Consider the following 21,635-nt stretch of genomic DNA (forward strand, 5'->3'; position numbering starts at 1 on the left):
CAAAAAATCCCTGAAAAAAACCCTTAAAAAAACACCAAAAAAACCTCAAAAAAAACCTCCAATAACCCCAGAAAAACCGAGAAAAAACCACCCAAATACCCTCAAAAAATCCTGAAAAACCCTTAAAAAAAACACCAAAAAAACCTCAAAAAAAACTCCTTCAAAAACACCCAAATAACCAAAAAAAAAACCAGAAAAAACCACCCAAATACCCAAAAAAATCCCTCAGGCACCCTTAAAACCCCCCCCCCAAAAAACCTCAAAAAAAACGCAGAAAAACACCCAAATAACCCCAAAAATCCCTGAGAAACCCTTAAAAAAACCCAAAAAAACCCTCAAAAAAAAGCGCGAAAACACCCAAATAACCCCCCAAAAAACCCAGAAAAAGCCACCTAAATGCCCCCAAAAAATCCCTGAAAAACCCTTAAAAAAACCACCAAAAAACCTCAAAAAAAACCCGCCAAAAACACCCAAATAACCCCCAAAAAACCAGAAAAAACCACCCAAATTCCCCCAAAAAATCCCTCAGAAACCCTTAAAAACAACCAAAGAAACCTCAAAAAAAACCTCCAAAAACACCCAAATAACCCCCAAAATAACCCAGAAAAAACCACCCAAATACCACCAAAAATTCCCTGAGAAACCCTTAAAAAAAACCCCAAAAAAATAAAAAAAAAAAAACCCAAAAGCACCCAAATAACCCCCCAAAAAACCCCAAATACCTTCCAAAAAACGCCCAAAAATCAAAACCATATAAAGCTCAAAATAACCACCAAAAATCCCCTAAAACGCTCAAAAAAAAATCCCATAAAAAATTCCAAAGCCCCAAAACACCCCCCCAAAAAAACCCCTAAAACCCCCCAAAAAAAAAAACAAAACCTCCTAAAATCCAAAATCCCACCCAGAAAAATACCCAAAAAATCCCCCAAAACACCCCAACACTCCCCAAAAATACCCAAATACCTTCCAAAAAATGCCCAAAAATAAAAACCATATAAAGCTCAAAATAACCACCAAAAACCCCCTAAAACCCTCCAAAAAAAACCCACAAAAATTCCAAAGCCCCGAAACACCCGCCATAGAAAACCCCTAAAAACTCTCCAAAACCCCAAAAATACCCAAAAAAACCCCTAAAAATACCCCAGAATAAACTCCAAATACCCTCCCAAAAAATCCCTAAAACCCCCCAAAAAACAAAAAAAAAAACCCAAAAAAAAAACCCAAAAAATGCCCAAAAACCCATCTGCAAAGATACCCAAAAAAATCCCCCAAAACACCCCCAACGCTCCCCAAAAATACCCCAAAATAAACCCCAAATACCCTCCCCAAAAAAACCCTAAAACCCCCCAAAAATACCAAAATAACAAAAAAAAACCCCAAAAAAATCCCCCAAGACACCCCCAACGCTCCCCAAAAATACCCCAAAAAACCCCTAAAAATACCCCAAAATAAACCCCAAATACCCTCCCAAAAAACCCCTAAAACCCCCCCAAAAAAACCAAAAAAAACAAAAAAAAACCCCAAAAAAATCCCCCAAGACACCCCCAACGCTCCCCAAAAATACCCCAAAAACCCCTAAAAATACCCCAAAATAAACCCCAAATACCCTCCCAAAAACCCCTAAACCCCCCCAAAAAAACCAAAAAAAACCCCAAAAAAATCCCCAAAACCACCCCCAACGCTCCCCAAAAATACCCCAAAAAACCCCTAAAAATACCCCAAAATAAACCCCAAATACCCTCCAAAAAAACCCCTAAAACCCCCCCAAAAAAACAAAAAAAAAACCAAAAAAAACCAAAAAAACCCAAAAAAATGCCCAAAAACCCATCTGCAAAGATACCCAAAAAATCCCCAAAAATACCCCCAACGCTCCCCTAAAATACCCCAAAAAAACCCCCTAAAAAATACCCCAAAATAAACCCCAAATATCCTGCCAAAAAAACCCCTAAAACCCCCCCAAAAAAACCAAAAAAACCCCAAAAAAATCCCCAAAAATACCTCCTATGCTCCACAAAAATACCCCCAAAAAAACCCCTAAAAATACCCCCAAAAAACCCCAAATACCCTCCCCAAAAAACCCCTAAAATCCCCCCAAAAAAACAAAACAAACCAAAAAAAAAACCCCAAAAAATGCCCAAAACACCCCCAACACTCCCCAAAAATACCCCAAAAAAAACCCCTAAAAATACCCCAAAATAAACCCCAAATACCCTCCCAAAAAACCCCTAAAACCCCCCCAAAAAAACAATAAAAAACCAAAAAAATCCCCCAAAACACCCCCAAGGCTCCCCAAAAATACCCCAAAAAAACCCCTAAAAATACCCCAAAATAAACCCCAAATACCCTCCAAAAAACCCCTAAAACCCCTCCAAAAAAACAAAAAAAAATCCCCAAAAACACCCCCAACGCTCCCCAAAAATACCCCAAAAAAACCCCTCAAAATACCCCAAAATAAACCCCAAATACCCTCCCCAAAAAACCCCTAAAACCCTCCCAAAAAAACAAAAAAAAAAAAACCAAAAAAAACCCCAAAACCACCCCCAACGCTTCCCCAAAAATACCCCAAAAAAACCCCTAAAAATACCCCAAAATAAACCCCAAATACCCTCCCCAAAAAACCCCTAAAACCCCCCCAAAAAAAACAAAAAAACCCAAAAAAACAAAAAAAAAATCCCCCAAGACACCCCCAACGCTCCCCAAAAATACCCCAAAATAAACCCCAAATACCCTCTCCAAAAAACCCCTAAAACCCCCCCAAAAAAACCAAAAAAAACCCCAAAAAAAATCCCCAAAAACACCCCCAACGCTCCCCAAAAATGCCCCAAAAAAACCCCAAATACCCTCCCAAAAAACCCCTAAAACCCCCCCAAAAAAACAAAAAAAAAACCCAAAAAAATCCCCAAAAACACCCCCAATGCTCCCCAAAAATACCCCAAAAAACCCCAAAAAATACCCCAAAAAAACCCCAAATACCCTCCCCAAAAAACCCCCCAAACCCCTGAGCTGGGGGTTCCCGTGCTACAAAAAAGTGAATTTTCCCAAATTTGCCGTTTTCGCCCCAGGAGCGGGCGCTGATTCGCCGCCTGGACCTGATCTGCCGGGCCGTGCTGGCGGCGGGGGAGGGGCCGCCCCCCCCCCCCAGGACTTGGGGGGGCTCCCGGAGCCGGCCCCGCCCCCGGCCCCGCCCCTGCCAGGCCCCGCCCCCCCGGCCCCGGCCCCGCCCCGCGGCCGCCACCCGGACAAGGAGTTCACCGTGCAGATCAAGGACGTGAGTGGTGGGACAAAAACGGGGGTTTCACTCCAAAATCACGGCCCTGTCACCGAACCCCCAAACCGGTGCTTTTCTCCCCAAAAACGGGGGGTTTCACCCCAAAAACGGGGGTTTTCACCCCAAAAACGGGGGGTTTCACCCCAAAAACGGGGGGTTTCACCCCAAAAACAGGGGTTTTCTCCCCAAAAATGGGGACTTTCACCCCAAAATCCCGGCCCTGTCACTGAACCCCCAAACCCGGTGCTTTTCACGCCAAATCCGGGGTTTTCCACCCCAAATTCGGGGGTTTCACCCCAAAATCCTGGCCCTGTCACTGAACCCCCGAACATGGCACTTTTCTCCCCAAAAACGGGGGTTTTCACCCCAAAATCGCATCCCTGTCACTGAACCCCCGAACCCGGTGCTTTTCACCCCAAAAACGGGGGTTTCACCCCAAAATCCCGGCCCTGTCACTGAACCCCCAAACCCGGTGCTTTTCTCCCCAAAAACGGGGGTTTTCACCCCAAAATCGCATCCCTGTCACTGAACCCCCGAACCCGGTGCTTTTCACCCCAAACCCGGTGCTTTTCTCCCCAAACCCGGTGCTTTTCACCCCAAATTTGGGGTTTTTCACCTCGAAATCCCATCCCTGTGACCAAATTTCCAAACGCGGTGCTTTTCACCCCAAATTAGGGGCTTTTCACTCCAAAATCCCGGCCCTGTCACTGAACCCCCAAACCTGCTGCTTTTCACCCCAAATCCTGGGTTTTTCACCCCAAATGTGGGGGCTTTCACCCCAAAATTCCCATTCTCGGGAAGGTCTCGGTGCTTTACCCCAAACACGGCACTTTTCACCCCAAATCCGGGGTTTTTCACCCCAAATCTGGGGTTTTTTCACTCCAAATTTGGGGTTTTTCACCCCAAAATTCCATTCCCTGTGAAGTTCTCGGTGCTTTACCCAAACACAGCGTTTTTCACCCCAAAGTCCTGTCCCTGTTATACCCTTGGCGCTTTACCCAAACCCCCAAATCTGGGGTTTTTCACCCCAAAATCCCATCCCTGTTAATCCTTCAACACTTCACCTGAACCCCAAACCTGAGGTTTTTCACCTCAAAATCCTGTCCCTGTTAAACCCTCACTGTTCTGCCCAAAGTCCCAAATCTGACACTTTTCACCCCAAAATCCCATCCCTGTAAAACCTTCATCTCTTTACCCAAACCCCCCGGGATTCCCCTCACAATTTTCTTACCTTTTTCTTTCACGCGATTCCTTCCCCTCACGATTTTCCGGCCTGTCCTCCATCTTGGGACGCCGTCCCCTCACGATTTTCCCGCCTTTTTCTCCATTTTGTGACCCCATCCCCTCACGATTTTCCCGCCTTTTTCTCCATTTTGTGATCCTGTTCCCCTCTCAATTTTCCCACTTTTTCCCTCACAATTTTCCTGCCTTTTCCCTCACCATTTTCCTGCCTTTTCCTCCATTTTGCGACCCCGTCCCCTCACAATTTTCCCACCTTTTCCCTACCAATTTTCCCACCTTTTCCCTCACAATTTTCCTATCTTTTCCCTCATGGTTTTCCCACCTTTTCTCCTCACAATTTTCCAACCTTTTTCCTCACGATTTTCCCGCCTTTTCCCTCACAATTTTCCCACCTTTTCCCCTCACGATTTTCCCCTCACAATTTTCCCTACCAATTCCCTCACAATTTTCCTGCCCTTTCCCTCACAATTTTCTTTCCTTTTCCCTCACAATTTTCCCACCTTTTCTCCTCACAATTTTCCCACATTTCCCCTCACGATTTTCCCGCCTTTTTCTCCATTTTGTGATCCTGTTCCCCTCACGATTTTTTCAGCTTTTCCTCTCACGATTTTCCCATATTTTCCCTCACAATTTTCCCTACCAATTCCCTCACAATTTTCCTGCCCTTTCCCTCACAATTTTCCCACTTTTTCCCTTACAATTTTCCCGCATTTTCCCTCACCATTTTCCTGCCTTTTCCTCCATTTTGTGACCCCGTCCCCTCACAATTTTCCCACCTTTTCCCTACCAAATTTCTCCACCTTTTCCCTCACAATATCCCATCTTCTCCCTCATGATTTTCCTACCTATTCCCTCACAATTTTCCGGCCTTTTCCCTCACAATTTTCTCCTGCCTTTTCCCTCACTATTTTCTCCACTTTTTCCCTCACAATATCCCATCGTTTTCCTCACAATTTTCCCGCCTTTTCCCTCACGATTTTCTCCACCTTTTCCCTCACGATTTTCCACCTTTTCTCTCAAAATTTTCCCTCCTTTCCCCTCACAATTTTCTCCACCTTTTCCCTCACAAATTTCCCACCTTTTCTCCTCACAATTTTCCCGCTTTTCCCTCACAATTTTCCCACATTACCCCTCACGATTTTCCCGCCTTTTCCTCCATTTTGTGACCCTTTCCCCTCACGCTTTCCCCACAGGAGGAAGGGCTCAAATTGACCTTCCAGAAGCATCGGCTGGGGCCCAACGGGGCCCAACGGGCGCCCAACCCTCCCAAGAAAAACAGCAAGAAACTGGTGGAGGTGAGGGGATTTTGGGGAAAAAAACCCCAGTTTTGGGAGTTTCGGGGCATGATGGGATTTTTGGGAAGCTTGGGTTCCCCTGTGCTCAAATTTACCAACAGGTTTTGGGGAAAAACAGAAAAATATTGGGATTTTTTTGTTACGTTTTGGGGTTAGCGACAGAATTTGGGAGTTTCCAGCCAGTTTTTTTTGGAGTTTTGCCGAATTTGGGTATTTCTCATTAGATTTTTTGGTTGTTTCGGGGCTTTGTGCCCAAATTTGGGGTTTCTCACCTGTATTTAGGTGTTTCCTGTCAAGTTGTTGAGTTTTTTTGGGGTTGATGCCAAAATTAGAAAGTTTTCCCTCAGATTTTGGGTTGTTTTTGGGTTTGTGCCCAAATTTTGCGGTTTCCCAACAGATTTTGGGGTTTCCCACCAAAAATTGGGCATTTCCTGTCAGACTTTGGGTTTTTTCGGGGTTTTGTGCCCAAATTTGGGGGTTTCCCATCAGATTTTGGGTTTCCCTCCCAAATTTGGGGTTTTTCCATCATGTTTTGGGGTTTTTCACCCAAATTCGGGCATTTCCTGTTAGATCTTAAAATTATTTTGGAGTTTTTAGGCCAAATTTGGGGTGGGAGTTTTTTAGGAACCTCCAAGGGGGATTCAGAGCATCAAAACCCCCCAGATTTTTGGGTGCCGCCATTTTCACCCCAGATTTGTGTGGTTTTGTGCCACAGTTTGGGTTTTTTCCCTGATTTTCGGCGCTTTTTCCCAAAATCCCCGTTTTTCCCCCCAAGCTGGAGCTGCGCTGCCTCGAGGGGCTCCGGGACCCCCCGGGAGACCCTGAGGGCGCCATGGGGGCCCCTCCTCCCCACCGCGGAGACAACCCCGAATTCGGGGACCCCCGGCTGCACCCGGTGAGCCCCAAAAACCCCGCAATTCACCCCAAAATGGTGAAATACCCCAAACCCTCCCGAATTCACCCCAAATTTTCTTCTCACCCCTCCTTCAGTTCGTGGAGCAGCGACGGGAAAAGTGGCACCGGAAAAAGGTAATTTGGGAACGGCCAAAATTCACGAAAATGGCCAAAAATGGGGATGGGGGCGGGGGCCAGAGCCCCCTCCTGTCATTTAGGGGGGGTCCTGGCCCCTCCCACTCTTTCAGGTGGGTGGGGCATGCTTAAAAATTTGGGCTTTTTCAATAATTTTAGGCCACTCTGAAGTATTTAAAATTTTTTAAATGAATTTGAGGGTGTGGCTTAGCCTGACCACACCTATTTAAGCCCCACCCCCTCATTAATAATTTTCTCCTTTTTCTTTTCCAGTTCATCCCCTCCCCCCCCTCAGGATTGGACCTTTCCAAGATGGTGGCGTTGATGGGGGGCGGAGCCAGCGGCACAGGGGGCGTGGCCTCTCCCTCCTTAGCCCCGCCCCCGCGCTTCCGGCCGGAAGCAGAAGAGGAAGCGGAAGCAGGAAGTGGGTGCTGCCCCCTGCTGGCCGACCCCATGCTGCCGCCCACTTCCGACTCGGATTAAGCCCCGCCCCTTTCTCCTGCCGGGGCCACGCCCCCCTCCCCATATTTATATAAATATGTAAAATGTCTCTGTGTCATAGGGGGGCGGGGCGGGGGGCGGGGCTGAGCGGGGCGGGGCCGAGCGGGGCGGGGTCAGTGCGGGCAGGGCTGGCGGGAAGGGAGGGGCCTGGTGGGGTTTTTTTTTAATAAAAGGTTTGGAAATGGAGTACAGGCTGTGATTGATTTCTCCCTAATTACCTGCTCATTAAGCGCCTCTTTCGCCTCCCTTGATTTGTCCCTGCTGGTTAATTAACAGCTTTAAGTAAACACTTTTGGTAATTAAAGATGTCCGCACTCACAGTTCCGTTTATCACCACAAGATGGCGCCTACCAAGCTCCCCTCACCATTTACCCGCCTTTTTATCACGTGACCCCCTCCCCTCACAATTTCCACGCCTCTTTTTGTCACGTGATCTCATCCCCAAAATCCCCGCCTCTTTATGTCGTGTGACCCCCGCCCCATCATCGGTCTCCACCTCTTTTAGTCACGTGATCCTGCCCCCTCAGGATTTCCCCGCCCCATCTTTGTCACGTGGCACCCGCCCCCTCACGATTTCCCGCCTCTCCCCCATCACGTGATGCAGGACCGGCGCCATTTTTCCACCCCACCTTTTTTTTTTTATTTACTTTTTTATATTTAAGTTTTTTTGTAAATTATTAGGAAAATTAATACACAAACTCCAGGGGGTTTATGTTTAAAAGGGAGACAGAGAAGTCCTTTTACTTTATTTAAATAAAAAAAAGTAAAAACATAAATTCTTCTGGGGTCTGTCACGTTTTTGGAGGATGCAGCCTCCTTTTTATCCCAATTTTTGTCTTTTTCCTCATTTTTGAGGTTCAGACTTCCTGATACCAAAGATTCCTCTATAATGTATAACCCTCCCTTTTAACTTCTAATTCTTACAGAATTTAGGTTTTTTTCTTCCCCACTGTTTCCTTTAATGTCCACTTTCATTTATCACCAAATCTAAAGTTTATTTGTAAAAGCAAATCTCTTTTTCCATTCATCAATCAGTGATCTCCTCACCATTGCTTATCCCTATGAAAAACGCCACGCAATTGTTTTTATTTAAAAGTTTATTAATATTAAAATGGTTATAAACATAGCAATGTAATTCAAGAATATTTTATACAATTAGGATTAGGACAGTATGAGACAATACAAACACAGAGTTACAGACAGTCTGGGCACTTTCTCTGGGCAAAATAAGCCCGAAAAAGGACCAACATTAACAGAGGATTAATCCTTAAAAACAACAATCTGTTGCATATTCATAACCTCATGCATGATTCATAAATCCCAGCCACGCCCCCTCCTCTTTATTCATCCCCGAGTCACGCGAGGAAAGAACCGTTCACCCCCCGTCACCCGGTTTTACCGATTTCCCCGGCACTATTCCTCAGTTTGTTCTCGTTTCTACCCTTTCATTTTTACGAGTTTTGTTTTTTACGACAAGCAGCCGCGTCCCCCTTCTCCCCCCGCCGCCATTTTGCCGCCTCTCCCCCTCAGAGCCCTTTTCCCGCCTCTCCCGGTCACGTGACGCTGGACACTTTTGCCACGCCCCCTCCTCTTTATCCGTCCCCGCCTCACGTGAGAAAGAAACCGGTTTTCAACCCCGGTTTTACCGATTTGCCCCCGGTATTTCCCGGTTCTCACCTTTCTCTTTGTCCCGTTTTTTCCCCTTTACCAGAAGCGGCCGCTTCCCCCTCAGCGCCATGTTCCCGCCCCTCCCGGTCACGTGACGCTGAGAAAACTTTGCCACGCCTCCTCCTCTTTATCCCTCCCCGCCTCAGGTGAGGAAGGAACCGTTTCCCACCCCGGTTTTACCGTTTTACCACCCGGTATTTGCCGTTTCTCCCGTTCCTACATTCCCCCATTTTCTCTTTTAAGAGAAGCGGCCGCTTCCCTTTCCCCCCCGCCGCCATCTTCCCGCCTGTCCCCGTCACGTGACACAGAAAGTTTACCACGCCCCCCTCCTCTTTATTCATCCCTGCCTCACGTAGTGAAGGAACCGTTTCTCAGCACGGTTTAACGATTTCCCGGCGTTATTCCTCGGTATTTCCCGTTTCTAACCTTTCTCTTTTGACTGGTTGTCTCCTTTACCGGAAGCGGCCGCTTTGTCCCCTCAGCGCCGCTTTCCCGCCTCCCGCGGTCACGTGACCCTCTCTCCCCCTCACGGCCCCTTTCCCGCCTCCGCGGGTCACGTGACGCGCTCCCCCCCTCCCCTCGGCGCTCCCGTCCCGCCCTTTTCCCGCCGCTCCGGAAGCGGAAGTTCCCCTCAGGCCGCGGTTCCGGTGGGGGGGGGAACGCCGCGGCGCGGGAGGAGGAGGAGGAGGCGGCGGCGGAGAAGGAGGAGAAGGAGAAAACCAAAACCTCGGGGCGGCCGCGGCCACAGGGGCGGATCCCGGAGCAGGCCGAGGCTCCCGGGAGGGGCCGCCGGCCCCGCGCGGGCCCCCGGGATGGCGCTGAGCCTGGACCGCGAGGCCTTCTCGAGGCGGCTGCGGCGGCTCTACGCCAGCTGGCAGGTGGGGGAGGGGCGGGGCAGCGGGGGGGGGAGGGGCGGGGGGGGGTCCTGAGGGGGGAGGGGGGGCTGAGGGAAGCGAGGGGGAGGGGGAGGCTGAGGAAAATTGGGCAGAATTGAGGTAAATTACGGGGGGGGGGCTGAGGGGAAATTGGGGTCTCTGAGGGAAATTGTGAGGGGCGTGAGGTAAATGTCGGGGAGCTGAAGTGAATTTGGGGGGTTTAGATTGAATTTGGGGGTTCCGGTTGAATTTAGATGAATTTTGTGCGGTTTGAGGTGAATTTGGTGGGTTTGAGGTGAATTTTGGCGGTATGAAGTGAATTGGAAGGGTATGAGGTAAATTCGGCAAACTTGGGGTAAATTACGGGGACTTTGAGGTAAATTTGGAGGAGTTGAGGTGAACTTAAGGGATTTGGATTGAGTTTGGGGGGTTTGGTTGAATTTAGAGGTACTGAGTGTTATTTGGGGGGGGTTTGAGGTGAATTTGGTGGTTTGAGATAAATTTCAGGGGACCTGAGGTAAATTTGGCGGGGACTGAGGTAAATGCGGGGGAGTTTGAGGTGAATTTGGGAGGACTGAGGTGAATTTGGTGGGTTTTGAGGTCAATATTCAGGAGTTGAAGGGAAGTTGGGGTTTGGAGGTCAATTTGTTGGGCTTTGAGGTAAATTTGGGAGGACTGAGGTGAATTTGGGGGACCGTGAGGTAAATTTTGAAGGTTTCAGGTAAATTTGTTGGGTTTGAAGTGAATTCAGTGGGTTTGACATAAATTTTGAGGTAAATTTGGGAGGATTTGAAGTAAATTTGGGTGGTTTGTGGCAAATTTGGGAGTTTTGAGGTGAATTTGGGGAGTTTGAGGCAAATTTGGGAAGTCTAAGGTAAAACTGTGGGGTCTGAGGTGAATTTGGGGCTTATGAGGTAAATTTGGGAGGTTTGAGGCAAAACTGTGGGGTCTGAGGCAAATTTGGGGGTTTTGAGGTGAATTTGGAGAGCCCCAAGGTAAATTTTGGGGGATTTTGGTTGAAATTGGGTTGAATTTTGGGGATTTTGTGTATTTTTAACCCTTTTTTCCCCTCAGAAAGGAGAGGATGAGTTCGGGGGTTTCTTTTGGGTATTTTTAACCCCTTTTTTCCCCCAGAAAGGAGAGGATGAGGTCGGGGGTTTATTTTAGTGTAAATTTGTGTTATTTTGGGTATTTTTAACCCCTTTTTTCCCCCCAGAAAGGAGAGGATGAGTTTGGGCTTTTATTTTAGTGTAAATTTGTGTTATTTTGGGTATTTTTAACCCCTTTTTTCCCCCCAGAAAGGAGAGGATGAGTTCGGGTGTTTATTTTAGTGTAAATTTGTGTTATTTTGGGTGTTTTTAACCCTTTTTTCCCCCAGAAAGGAGAGGATGAGGTCGGGGGTTTATTTTAGTGTGAATTTGTGTTATTTTGGGTATTTTTAACCCTTTTTTCCCTCAGAAAGGAGAGGATGAGTTTGGGGGTTTATTTTAGTGTAAATTTGTGTATTTTGGGTGTTTTTAACCCTTTCTTTCCCTCAGAAAGGAGAGGATGAGTTTGGGGGTTTATTTTAGTGTGAATTTGTGTTATTTTGGGTATTTTTAACCCCTTTTTTCCCTCAGAAAGGAGAGGATGAGTTTGGGGGTTTATTTTAGTGTAAATTTGAATTATTTTGGGTATTTTTAACCCTTTTTTTCCCCCAGAAAGGAGAGGATGAGTTCGGGGGCGTCGATGCCATCGTGGTGGCCGTGGGGGTGGACGAGGAGATCGTTTATGCCAAGTCCACGGCGCTGCAGGTAAAAATGCCCCAAAAATGCCAAAATCTGCAGGAAAAAAACCCAAAATCCCTGTGGGAAAATACCTGAGAAAAATCCCCAAAAAATTCCAAAAGTCCCGAAAAATTCCCAAATTCCCCGAGGAAAAAATCGCCCGAAAAACCCCAAAATCCCTGAGGAAAAATCCCCAAATCCCCAGGAAAAATTCCAAAAAATCAAATTCCTAAAAAAAAAAAATAATTTCAAAAATATTTGAGACAAATCCTCAAATCCCCAGGAATAAAAAAGATTTCCAAAGTACCAAATTCCCTAAAAAAATATTTAAAAAATCTTGGAGGAAAATTCCTAAATCTGCAGGAAAAAAAAATCCCAAAATTCCTGAGGGGAAGACCCAAAATCCCCAAGGAAAATCCCCCCAAAAAATCCCAAAATCCTCCAAAATTCCTGAGGGAAAATCCCCAGTCCTCAGGAGAAATAATGAAATCCCTGAGGCGAAATCCCAAATTCCCTGAGAAAAATCCCAAATTTCCTGAGGGAAAATCCCCAGAAAAAACAACAAAATTCTTGAGGGAAAATCACCCCAAAAAATCCCAAAATCACCCAAAAATCTCGGGGGGGAAAATCCCCGAAAAGTCCCAAAATCCCTGAGGGGAAAGTCCCAAAATGCCTGAAAAAAATCCCAAAAATTCCTGATAAAAACCCCCAAAATCCCTGAAAAAAAAAATCCCAAAACCCCTCAAAAAACCTCAAAATTCCTGATAAGAAAATCCCAACATCTCTTTAAAAAATCTCTGAAAAGAAAACCCCAAAATTCCTATTTTAAATAAACCAAAATCCCTGAAAAAAACCCCAAAATTCTTGTTTAAAAAAAAATCAAAAATCCCAAAATTCCCTGAAAAAAAAGTCCAGAATTACTGATTAAAAAAAAACCTCAAAAAACCCCAAAATTCTTCATAAAAACTCACTGAAAAAAATCCCTAAATCCCTGAAAAAATCGAAAATTTCCAAACAAACCCAAAATCCCTGAAAAAAGCCCCAAATCTCTGAGGCGACCCCCAAAAGGACCCCAGGGATTTTTTGGGGGGTTCCCAGCAATTTTGGGGAATTTTTATAAATTTTTAAAAATTCCCAATATACTTTATGGTCTCTTCATTTTTCTAGGGTGCTCCCATCATGTTTTGTTTAATAATTTCAGTTTTTAATGTTACCATTTTTTAAAATTAGTATGTTAACAATTTTTATAATAAGTTTAATTTAAATAACTAATGTTTTCTTTTCAATGTATATTTAATTTTTTTTTTTTTTAGAATAGATTCCTTTAATTTTTAACACATTAACCCGGTTTTTAGCAGATTTTTATAAATTTTAAAGTATTCCTGTAGTCTTTAAGGTGTTTCCATAATTTTTAGTATATTTTCATAATTATTTATGTATTTGCACGTTTTTTAGCATTTCCCCATTAATACATTTTCATAGTTTTTAACATGTTCCCATAATTCTTAATGCATTCCTATAAATTTTAAGGTATTCCCATAGTTTTTAATGTATTTTTATAATTCATAATAAATTCTCATGGTTTTCAATGTATTGCCATGACTTTTAATATTTAATATATAATTTTAATTTTAACGAAATCCTTTAATTTTAAATAATTTCTATAACTTTTCCGGTGTTGCCATAATTTGTAGTATATTCCCATAATTTTTAATGTATTCCTATAAATTTTAAGGTGTTCCCATAGATTTTTATATATTTTCATAGTTCTTAAAAAAATCCAATAAATTTAATGTATTCCCATGGTTATTAATTTAATATTTTAATTGTAAAGAATTCCACTAATTTAATTAATTCCTATGACTTTTAAGGTGTCCCCATAATTTTAAACATATTTCCATAATTTCTAACATATCCCCATAATTTTTAACATATTCCCATAATTTTTAACGTATTTTCACCATTTTTGACACATTTCTATAATTTTTAAGCAATTCATGAGTTTTAGTGCATTCCCCATTTTTAGAGGAATTTTCTTGAGCTTTGAGGTGTTTTTTCCCATTTCTGAGCAAGTTTCTGTAATTTTTAGGTAAATTCTCTGATTTTAGGTAAATTCTCTCATTTTTGGATAAATCCTCTCAATTTTTAGGTAAATTCTTTGATTTTTTTTGTGTTAATTTCCTTCCTTTTTAGGTGAATTCTCTCTTTTTTAGGTGAATTTCTCCGTTTTGGGGTGTTCCTGTCCCTTTTTGTGTTCCTGGCTTGGTTTTTGGGTGTTTTCTGTCCATTTTGGGGTTTTTTCTCCATTTTGGGGCTTTTCCCCATTTTTGGAATTTTTCTCCACTTTTAGTTTTTCCCTGTTGCTTTCTGTGGTTCCTCTGTCCATTTTTGGGGGCGTTTCTCTCAATTTTTGAAATTTTTTGGGTTTTTTTTGGCTTTTTGGGTATTTCTGGTTCCTGTGTCCATTTTTGGGGTGTTTCTGACCAATTTTGGGGTGATTTTGACCATTTTTGGGTTATTTCTGCCCCAGCCGTGGCTGTTTGTCCCCGAGCTGACGGACACGGTGACGCTGTTCTGGTTTTTGGTGATTTTGGGTCATTTTTTCACCTTTTTTGGTCGCGTTTTCGGGATTTCTGTATTTTTGCTGTCCCTGGGCCGATTTTCACGGGGTTTTTTGGGTTTTTAACCATTTTTTGTGTGTTTTTCGCCCCAGACGTGGCTGTTTGGCTACGAGCTGTCCGACACGGTGACACCGTTCTGGTTTCTGTTGGTTTTGGGTCATTTTTTGGAGTTTTTCTGTCGCGTTTTCAGGATTTCTGTATTTTTGGTGTCCCTGGTTCCATTTTCACGGGGTTTTTTGTGTTTTTAACCATTTTCTGTGCGTTTCTGCCCCCAGACGTGGCTGTTTGGCTACGAGCTGACGGACACGGTGACGCCGTTCTGGTTTCTGTTGGTTTTGGGTCATTTTTGGAGTTTTTTCACCGCGTTTTCAGGATTTCTGTATTTTTGGTGTCCCTGGGTCCATTTTCGTGGGGATTTTTTGGGATTTTTTTGTGTTTTTGACCATTTCTGCGTGTTTTTCACCCCAGCCGTGGCTGTTTGGCTACGAGCTGACGGACACGGTGACGATGTTCCGGTTTCTGATGATTTTGGGTCATTTTTTCACGTTTTTTGGTCGCGTTTTCAGGATTTCTGTATTTTTGCTGTCCCTGGGCCGATTTTCACGGGGATTTTTTGTGTTTTTAACCATTTTTTGTGTGTTTCTGCCCCCAGACGTGGCTGTTTGTCCCCGAGCTGACGGACACGGTGACGCCGTTCTGGTTTTTGGTGGTTTTGGGTCGTTTTTTGGTCGCGTTTTCAGGATTTCTGTATTTTTGCTGTCCCTGGGTCCATTTTCACGGGGATTTTTGCGTTTTTAACCATTTTCTGTGCGTTTCTGCCCCCAGACGTGGCTGTTTGTCCCCGAGCTGACCGACACGGTGACACCATTCTGGTTTCTGTTGGTTTTGGGTCATTTTTTGAGTTTTTTCACCGCGTTTTCAGGATTTCTGTATCTTTGCTGTTCCTGGGCCGATTTTCACGGGGTTTTTTGTGTTTTTAACAATTTTTTGTGCGTTTCTGCCCCCAGACGTGGCTGTTTGTCCCCGAGCTGACGGACACGGTGATGCTGTTCTGGTTTCTGTTGGTTTTGGGTCATTTTTTGGAGTTTTTTCACCGCGCTTTCAGGATTTCTGTATCTTTGCTGTCCCTGGGCCGATTTCCACGGGGTTTTTTGTGTTTTTAACCATTTTTTGTGCGTTTCTGCCCCCAGACGTGGCTGTTTGGCTACGAGCTGACGGACACGGTGATGCTGTTCTGCGAGGAGCGCGCGCTGTTCCTGGCCAGCCGCAAGAAGGTCGAGTTCCTCAAGCAGGTGGCGACGGGCAAGGGCGGCGAGGGCGGCGCCAACGGGCTGCCCGCGGTCACGCTGCTCGTCAGGGAGAAGGTATGGGATTTTTGGGTGTTTTGGGGCATTTTTGGGGTTATTTTGGTGTTTTATGGAATTTTTTGGGGTTTTTGTGGGGTTATTTTGGGTCAGTTTGGGTCCCTGGGCGGCGCCAACGGGCTGCCCGCGGTCACCCTGCTCGTCAGGGAGAAGGTATGGGCGATTTTGGGGCGTTTTGGGGTGTTTTTGGGTGATTTTGGAGTTTTTATGGGGTCATTCTGGTGTTTTATGGCGGTTTTTGGGGTTTTTGTGAGGTCATTTTGGGTTGTTTTGGGGTCTTTATGGGATCCTGTTCGTCACTTTGGGTTCCTGGGGGTCACTTTGGGTTCCTGGGGGTCGCTTTAAAGCAACTTTGGGACATTTTTGGGTGATTTGGAGTAATTTTGGGGTCATTTTTGGGTGATTTGGAGTAATTTTGGGGTAATTTTTGGGATATTTTGGGTCATTTTGGGGTTTTTTGGGGTCCTTGGGTTCCTCCAAGGGGCTGCCGGCGGTCACGCTGCTCGTCAGGGAGAAGGTATGGGATTTTGGGGTGTTTTGGGTCGTTTTGGGGTGATTTTGGATTGTTTTGAGTCAGTTTTGGGTTGTTCTGGGTCATTTTTGGGGCATTTTGGGGTCCTTGGATGCCTCCAAGGGGCTGCCGGCAATGACACTGGTCATCAGGGAAAAGGTGGGGGATTTTTGGGTCATTTTGGGGTTTTCTGGGTTGTTTTGGGGTCCTTATGGGATCCTGGTGGTCACTTTGGGGTCCCTTGGGGTCATTTTTGGGTCTTTTTGGGTCATTTTGGTGTCATTTGGGTCCCTGTGGGATCCTGGGGGTCACTTTGGGGTCCCTTGGGGTCATTTTTGGGTTATTTTGGGGTCTTTATGGGATCCTGGTGACCGCTTTGGGTCACTTTGGGGTCCTTTGGGTCATCATGGGATCCTGGTGGTCACTTTGGGGTCCTGGGGGTCATTTTTGGGTCATTCTGGGTTTTTTTGGGTCCCTGGGCACCTCCAAGGGGCTGCCGGCGGTGACCCTGCTCGTCAGGGAGAAGGTCAGGGATTTTGGGTCGTTTTTGGGTCATTTTGGGTTGTTTTGGGTCTTTATGGGATCCTGGTGGTCACTTTGGGTTCCTGAGGGTCACTTTAAAGCAACTTTGGGTCATTTTTGGGTCATTTTGGGTCATTTTTGGAGTGTTTTGGGTCGTTTTGGGGTCATTTTGGGTTGTTTTGGGGTCTTTATGGGATCCTGGTGGTCACTTTGGGGTTCTGGTTCACTTTAAAGCAACTTTGGGTCATTTTGGGTCATTTTGGGTCATTTTGGGGTCCTTTGGGTCCCTGTGGGATCCTGGTGGTCACTTTGGGGTTCTTGTTCACTTTAAAGCAACTTTGGGTCATTTTTGGGTCATTTTGGGTCATTTTTGTGTTATTTTGGGATCTTTATGGGATCCTGGAGGTCACTTTGGGGTCATTTTTGGCTCTTTTTGGGTCATTTTGGGGCATTTTGGAGTTCTGGGATCCTGGAGGTCACTCGGGATCCTGGTGGTCATTTTTGGGTCTTTTTGGGTCCTTTTTGGGTCTTTAGGGGATCCTGGCGGTCACTTTGGGTCGTTTTGGGTCATTTTTGGCCCTTTTGTGGTTTCTGTCGTCTCCTTTCGCTCCCTGATTTGTTTGTGGCGGGGCCGAGAGCCTTCCGTGGGGCGTGGCCGCCCTTGGCCACGCCCCCTGAGGGTGTCCCCGCCCCCTGTGTCAGAACGAGAGCAACAAGGCCAACTTTGAGAAGCTTCTGGAAGCGCTGCGGGGCAGCCGGGCCGGGCGGCGCCTCGGGGTCTTCGCCAAGGACAAATTCCCGGGGGAGTTCATGCGGAGCTGGAACGAGGCGCTGAGCAAGGAGAGCTTCGAGAAGGTCGGGGGGCGGGGCCTGGGAAAGGGGGCGGGGCCTGGGCTGGGTGGGAGGAGCCTAGGCTGGGTGGGAGGGGTCAGTTATGGATAAATTCCCAGGGGAGTTCATGCGGAGCTGGAACGAGGCCCTGAGCAAGGAGAGCTTCGAGAAGGTCTGGGGGCGGGGCCTGACACAGGGGGCGGGGCTTGGGCTGGGTGGGAGGGGTCAGTGTGGGACAAATTCCCGGGGGAGTTCATGCGGAGCTGGAACGAGGCGCTGAGCAAGGAGAGCTTCGAGAAGGTCCGGGGGCGGGGCCTGGGAAAGGGGGCGGGGCCTAACCGGGGGGCGGGGCTTGGGATGGACTGGATTGGTCAGAGTTACAAATTCCCGGGGGAGTTCATGCGGAGCTGGAACGAGGCGCTGAGCAAGGAGAGCTTCGAGAAGGTCCGGGGGCGGGGCCTAAACCGGGGGGCGTGGTTTGGGGTGGGTGGGAGGGGTCAGTGTTGGACAAACTCCCGGGGGAGTTCATGCGGAGCTGGAACGAGGCCCTGAGCAAGGAGAGCTTCGAGAAGGTCCGGGGGCGGGGCCTGGGAAAGGGGGCGGGGCTTGGGCTGGGTGGGAGGAGCCTAGGCTGGGTGGGAGGGGTCAGTGTTGGACAAATTCCCATGGGAGTTCATGAGGAGCTGGAACGAGGCGCTGAGCAAGGAGAGCTTCGAGAAGGTCTGGGGGCGGGGCCTGACACAGGGGGCGGGGCCTGGGCTGGGTGGGAGGAGCCTAGGCTGGGTGGGAGGGGTCAGTGTGGGACAAATTCCCGGGGGAGTTCATGCGGAGCTGGAACGAGGCCCTGAGCAAGGAGAGCTTCGAGAAGGTCTGGGGGGCGGGGCCTGACACAGGGGGCGTGGTTTGGGCTGGGTGGGAGGGGCCAATGTGGGACAAATTCCCGGGGGAGTTCATGAGGAGCTGGAACGAGGCGCTGAGCAAGGAGAGCTTCGAGAAGGTCCGGGGGGCGGGGCTTCACACAGGGGGCGTGGCCTGTGGGTGTGGGAGTGGTCAGTGTTGGGTGGGAGGGGTCAGTTATGGACACATTCCCGGGGGAGTTCATGCACAGCTGGAACGAGGCGCTGAGCAAGGAGAGCTTCGAGAAGGTCCGGGGGCGGGGCCTGACACAGGGGGCGGGGCCTGACACAGGGGGCGGGGCTTGGGATGGACTGGATTGGTCAGAGTCACAAATTCCCGGGGGAGTTCATGCGGAGCTGGAACGAGGCGCTGAGCAAGGAGAGCTTCGAGAAGGTCTGGGGGGCGGGGCCTGGGAAAGGGGGGCGTGGTCTGGGATGGGTGGGAGGAGCCTAGGCTGGGTGGGAGGGGTCAAAGTTGGACAAATTCCCGGGGGAGTTCATGCGGTGCTGGAACGAGGCGCTGAGCAAGGAGAGCTTCGAGAAGGTCCGGGGGCAGGGCCTGACACAGGGGGCGGGGCTTGGGCTGGGTGGGAGGGGTCAGTGTTGGACAAATTCCCATGGGAGTTCATGCGGTGCTGGAACGAGGCGCTGAGCAAGGAGAGCTTCGAGAAGGTCCGGGGGCGGGGCCTCACACAGGGGGCGGGGCTTGGGCTGGGTGGGAGGAGCCTAGGCTGGGTGGGAGGGGTCAGTTATGGATAAATTCCCATGGGAGTTCATGAGGAGCTGGAACGAGGCCCTGAGCAAGGAGAGCTTCGAGAAGGTCCGGGGGCGGGGCATCACACAGGGGGCGGGGCTTGGGCTGGGTGGGAGGAGCCTGGGCTGGGTGGGAGGAGCCTAGGCTGGGTGGGAGGGGTCAGTTATGGATAAATTCCCGGGGGAGTTCATGCGGAGCTGGAACGAGGCGCTGAGCAAGGAGAGCTTCGAGAAGGTCCGGGGGCGGGGCCTAACCGGGGGGCGTGGTCAGTGTTGGGTGGGAGGGGTCAGTTATGGACAAATTCCCGGGGGAGTTCATGCGGAGCTGGAACGAGGCGCTGAGCAAGGAGAGCTTCGAGAAGGTCCGGGGGCGGGGCCTGACACAGGGGGCGTGGCCTGACACGGGGTGGGGCTTAGAAAGGGTGGGAGGGGTCAGTTATGGACAAATTCCCATGGGAGTTCATGCGCAGCTGGAACGAGGCCCTCAGCAAGGAGAGCTGTGAAGGTCCGGGGGGCGGGGCCTGAGATCTGGGGGTGTGGCCTGACACGGGGGCGGGGCCAAAGTTGGATTGGCGATGGGTCAATGCTGGGTTTGAAGGGTTTGGTTTGGGTTGGAAGGGTCAAATTTTGGTCCAAAGGGTTGAAGCTTTTTGGAGTTTGGTTGGCCCCGCCCACTCTGGCCACGCCCCCACGCTGACGTCACTGGCGCTGGCCATGGCGGCCAAGGAGGAGCAGGAGCTGGCCCTGGTTGGGTTCAGTCAGTCAATATTGGGATAAATCAATCAATGATGGATTTAATTAATAACAATGGCCCCGCCCACTCTGGCCACGCCCCTACGCTGACGTCAGTGGCGCTGGCCATGGCGGCCAAGGAGGAGCAGGAGCTGGCCCTGGTTGGGTTGAGTCAATCAATATTGGGATAAATCAATCAATGATGGGTTTAATTAATAACAATGGCCCCGCCCACCCTTAGCCACGCCCCCAGGCTGACGTCAGTGGCACTGGCCATGGCAGCCAAGGAGGAGCAGGAGCTGGCCCTGGTTGGGTTCAGTCAATCAATATTGGGATCAATCAATCAATGATGGCTTGGCCACGCCCCCAACGACCACGCCCCTTGGCCACGCCCCCAGGCTGACGTCAGTGACGCTGGCCATGGCGGCCAAGGAGGAGCAGGAGCTGGCCCTGATGCGCAAGGCCGGGTTTAATGGATCAATACTGGGATAAATCAATCAATAACTAATTAAATCAATTAACAATGGCCCCGCCCACCGTGGCCCCGCCCCCAGGTTGACGTCAGCGCAGCAGTAGCCCTGGCCATGGCGGCCAAGGAGGAGCAGGAGCTGGCCCTGATGCGCAAGGCCGGGTTTAATGGATCCATGATGGGATAAATCAATCAATGATTAATTAAATCAATTAACGGTGGCCCCGCCCCCAGGTTGACGTCAGCGCAGCAGTAGCCCTGGCCATGGCGGCCAAGGAGGAGCAGGAGCTGGCCCTGATGCGCAAGGCCGGGATTAATGGATCAATGATGGGATAAATCAATCAATGATTAATTAAATCAATTAACGGTGGCCCCGCCCCCAGGTTGACGTCAGCGCAGCAGTAGCCCTGGCCATGGCGGCCAAGGAGGAGCAGGAGCTGGCCCTGATGCGCAAGGCCGCCGCCATCACCTCCGAGCTCTTCACCAAGTTCTTCAAGGAGCGCGTCATGGAGATCGTGGATGCAGATGAGGTGGGCGGGGCTTCACAGGGGGCGGGGCTAACCCAAGGGGTGGGGCCACAAGGAGGGGCGGGGTAAAATGGGAGGTGGGACAAAAATGGGAGGGGCAAAAACGGGAGGTGGGACCGAAAATGTGGCACCAAAAATGGGAGTTTTAAAGTCAGGTTGGACTCCCAAAAATGGGAGTTTTGTGGCCAGGTTGGACTCCCAAAAATGGGAGGTTTGAGATGTAGGTGGGACCAAAAAATGGGAATTTTGAGATGTGGATTCTGGACCAGAAATGGAAGATGAGCCAAAAATGGGAGGTGGCACTGAAAATGGGAGGTTTGAGGTGGGGGTGGCACCAAAAATGGGAGTTTTGAGGTCTGGATGAGCCAAAAATGGGAGTTTTGAGATGTGGGTGAGCCAAAACTGGGAGTTTTGTGGCCAGGTTGGACTCCCAAAAATGGGAGGTTTGAGATGTAGGTGGGACCAAAAAAATGGGAATTTTGAGATCTGGATTCTGGACCAGAAATGGAAGATGGGCCAAAAACGGGAGGTTTGAGATGTGGGTGAACCAAAAATGGGAATTTTGTGGTCAGGTTGGAGTCAAAATGGGAGGTGGGACCAAAAATGGGAGGTTTGAGGTGAAACTGGACCAAAAATGGGACATTTGAGGGCAGGCTGACCAAAAATAGGAGGTTTGAGATGCGGATGGACCAAAACGGGAATTTTAAAATCGGTTTTGACCAAAATCTGGAGGTTTGAGGTCAGGATGGAGCGAAAACGGGAATT

At 48.3% G+C, this 21,635-nt stretch overlaps 2 protein-coding genes across 15 annotated transcripts in view; both read left to right on the forward strand.

Annotated features, from left to right (window-relative positions):
* The first annotated feature begins 973 nt into the window (after nt 1-973).
* LOC141727682 (uncharacterized) lies at nt 974-7,499 on the forward strand. The gene is made up of 6 exons (XM_074533957.1): nt 974-1,061; nt 3,063-3,268; nt 5,704-5,805; nt 6,581-6,700; nt 6,796-6,834; nt 7,108-7,499. Exons 1-6 carry the CDS (start codon nt 974-976, stop codon nt 7,315-7,317), a joined length of 765 nt encoding a protein of 254 aa, XP_074390058.1. The 3' UTR covers nt 7,318-7,499.
* Nucleotides 7,500-9,594: 2,095 nt separating this feature from the next.
* SUPT16H (SPT16 homolog, facilitates chromatin remodeling subunit) overlaps nt 9,595-21,635 on the forward strand; it is a 54,554-nt gene continuing 42,513 nt past the window's right edge. For 4 of the 14 annotated variants that reach the window (XM_074533946.1, XM_074533947.1, XM_074533956.1 and 1 more), the window contains exons 1-5: nt 9,607-9,881; nt 11,579-11,671; nt 15,456-15,629; nt 17,365-17,517; nt 20,727-20,873. In XM_074533946.1, coding sequence (XP_074390047.1) covers nt 9,816-9,881; nt 11,579-11,671; nt 15,456-15,629; nt 17,365-17,517; nt 20,727-20,873 — 633 coding nt within the window. In that variant the 5' untranslated portion in view covers nt 9,607-9,815. Of the gene's footprint in view, nt 9,882-11,578; nt 11,672-15,455; nt 15,630-16,531; nt 16,667-17,364; nt 17,518-18,300; nt 18,362-18,429; nt 18,491-19,149; nt 19,210-19,422; nt 19,505-20,726; nt 20,874-21,635 lie in introns of those variants that run through there. The other 10 variants (XM_074533945.1, XM_074533944.1, XM_074533943.1 and 7 more) reach the window with 8 other exon arrangements.

The sequence above is a fragment of the Zonotrichia albicollis genome, unplaced genomic scaffold (genome assembly GCF_047830755.1).
Source record: "Zonotrichia albicollis isolate bZonAlb1 unplaced genomic scaffold, bZonAlb1.hap1 Scaffold_185, whole genome shotgun sequence".
Lineage (NCBI taxonomy): Eukaryota > Metazoa > Chordata > Aves > Passeriformes > Passerellidae > Zonotrichia > Zonotrichia albicollis.

Bases quoted from the DNA above. Each gene is read 5' to 3' on its own strand.
- LOC141727682 (XM_074533957.1), top strand. From the start codon at position 974: ATGCCCAAAAATAAAAACCATATAAAGCTCAAAATAACCACCAAAAAC. The intron at 1,062-3,062 runs GCCCCGAAACAC...TTTTCGCCCCAG, and splicing joins AAACCCACAAAAATTCCAAA to GAGCGGGCGCTGATTCGCCG. The intron at 6,835-7,107 runs GTAATTTGGGAA...TTTCTTTTCCAG, and splicing joins AAAAGTGGCACCGGAAAAAG to TTCATCCCCTCCCCCCCCTC.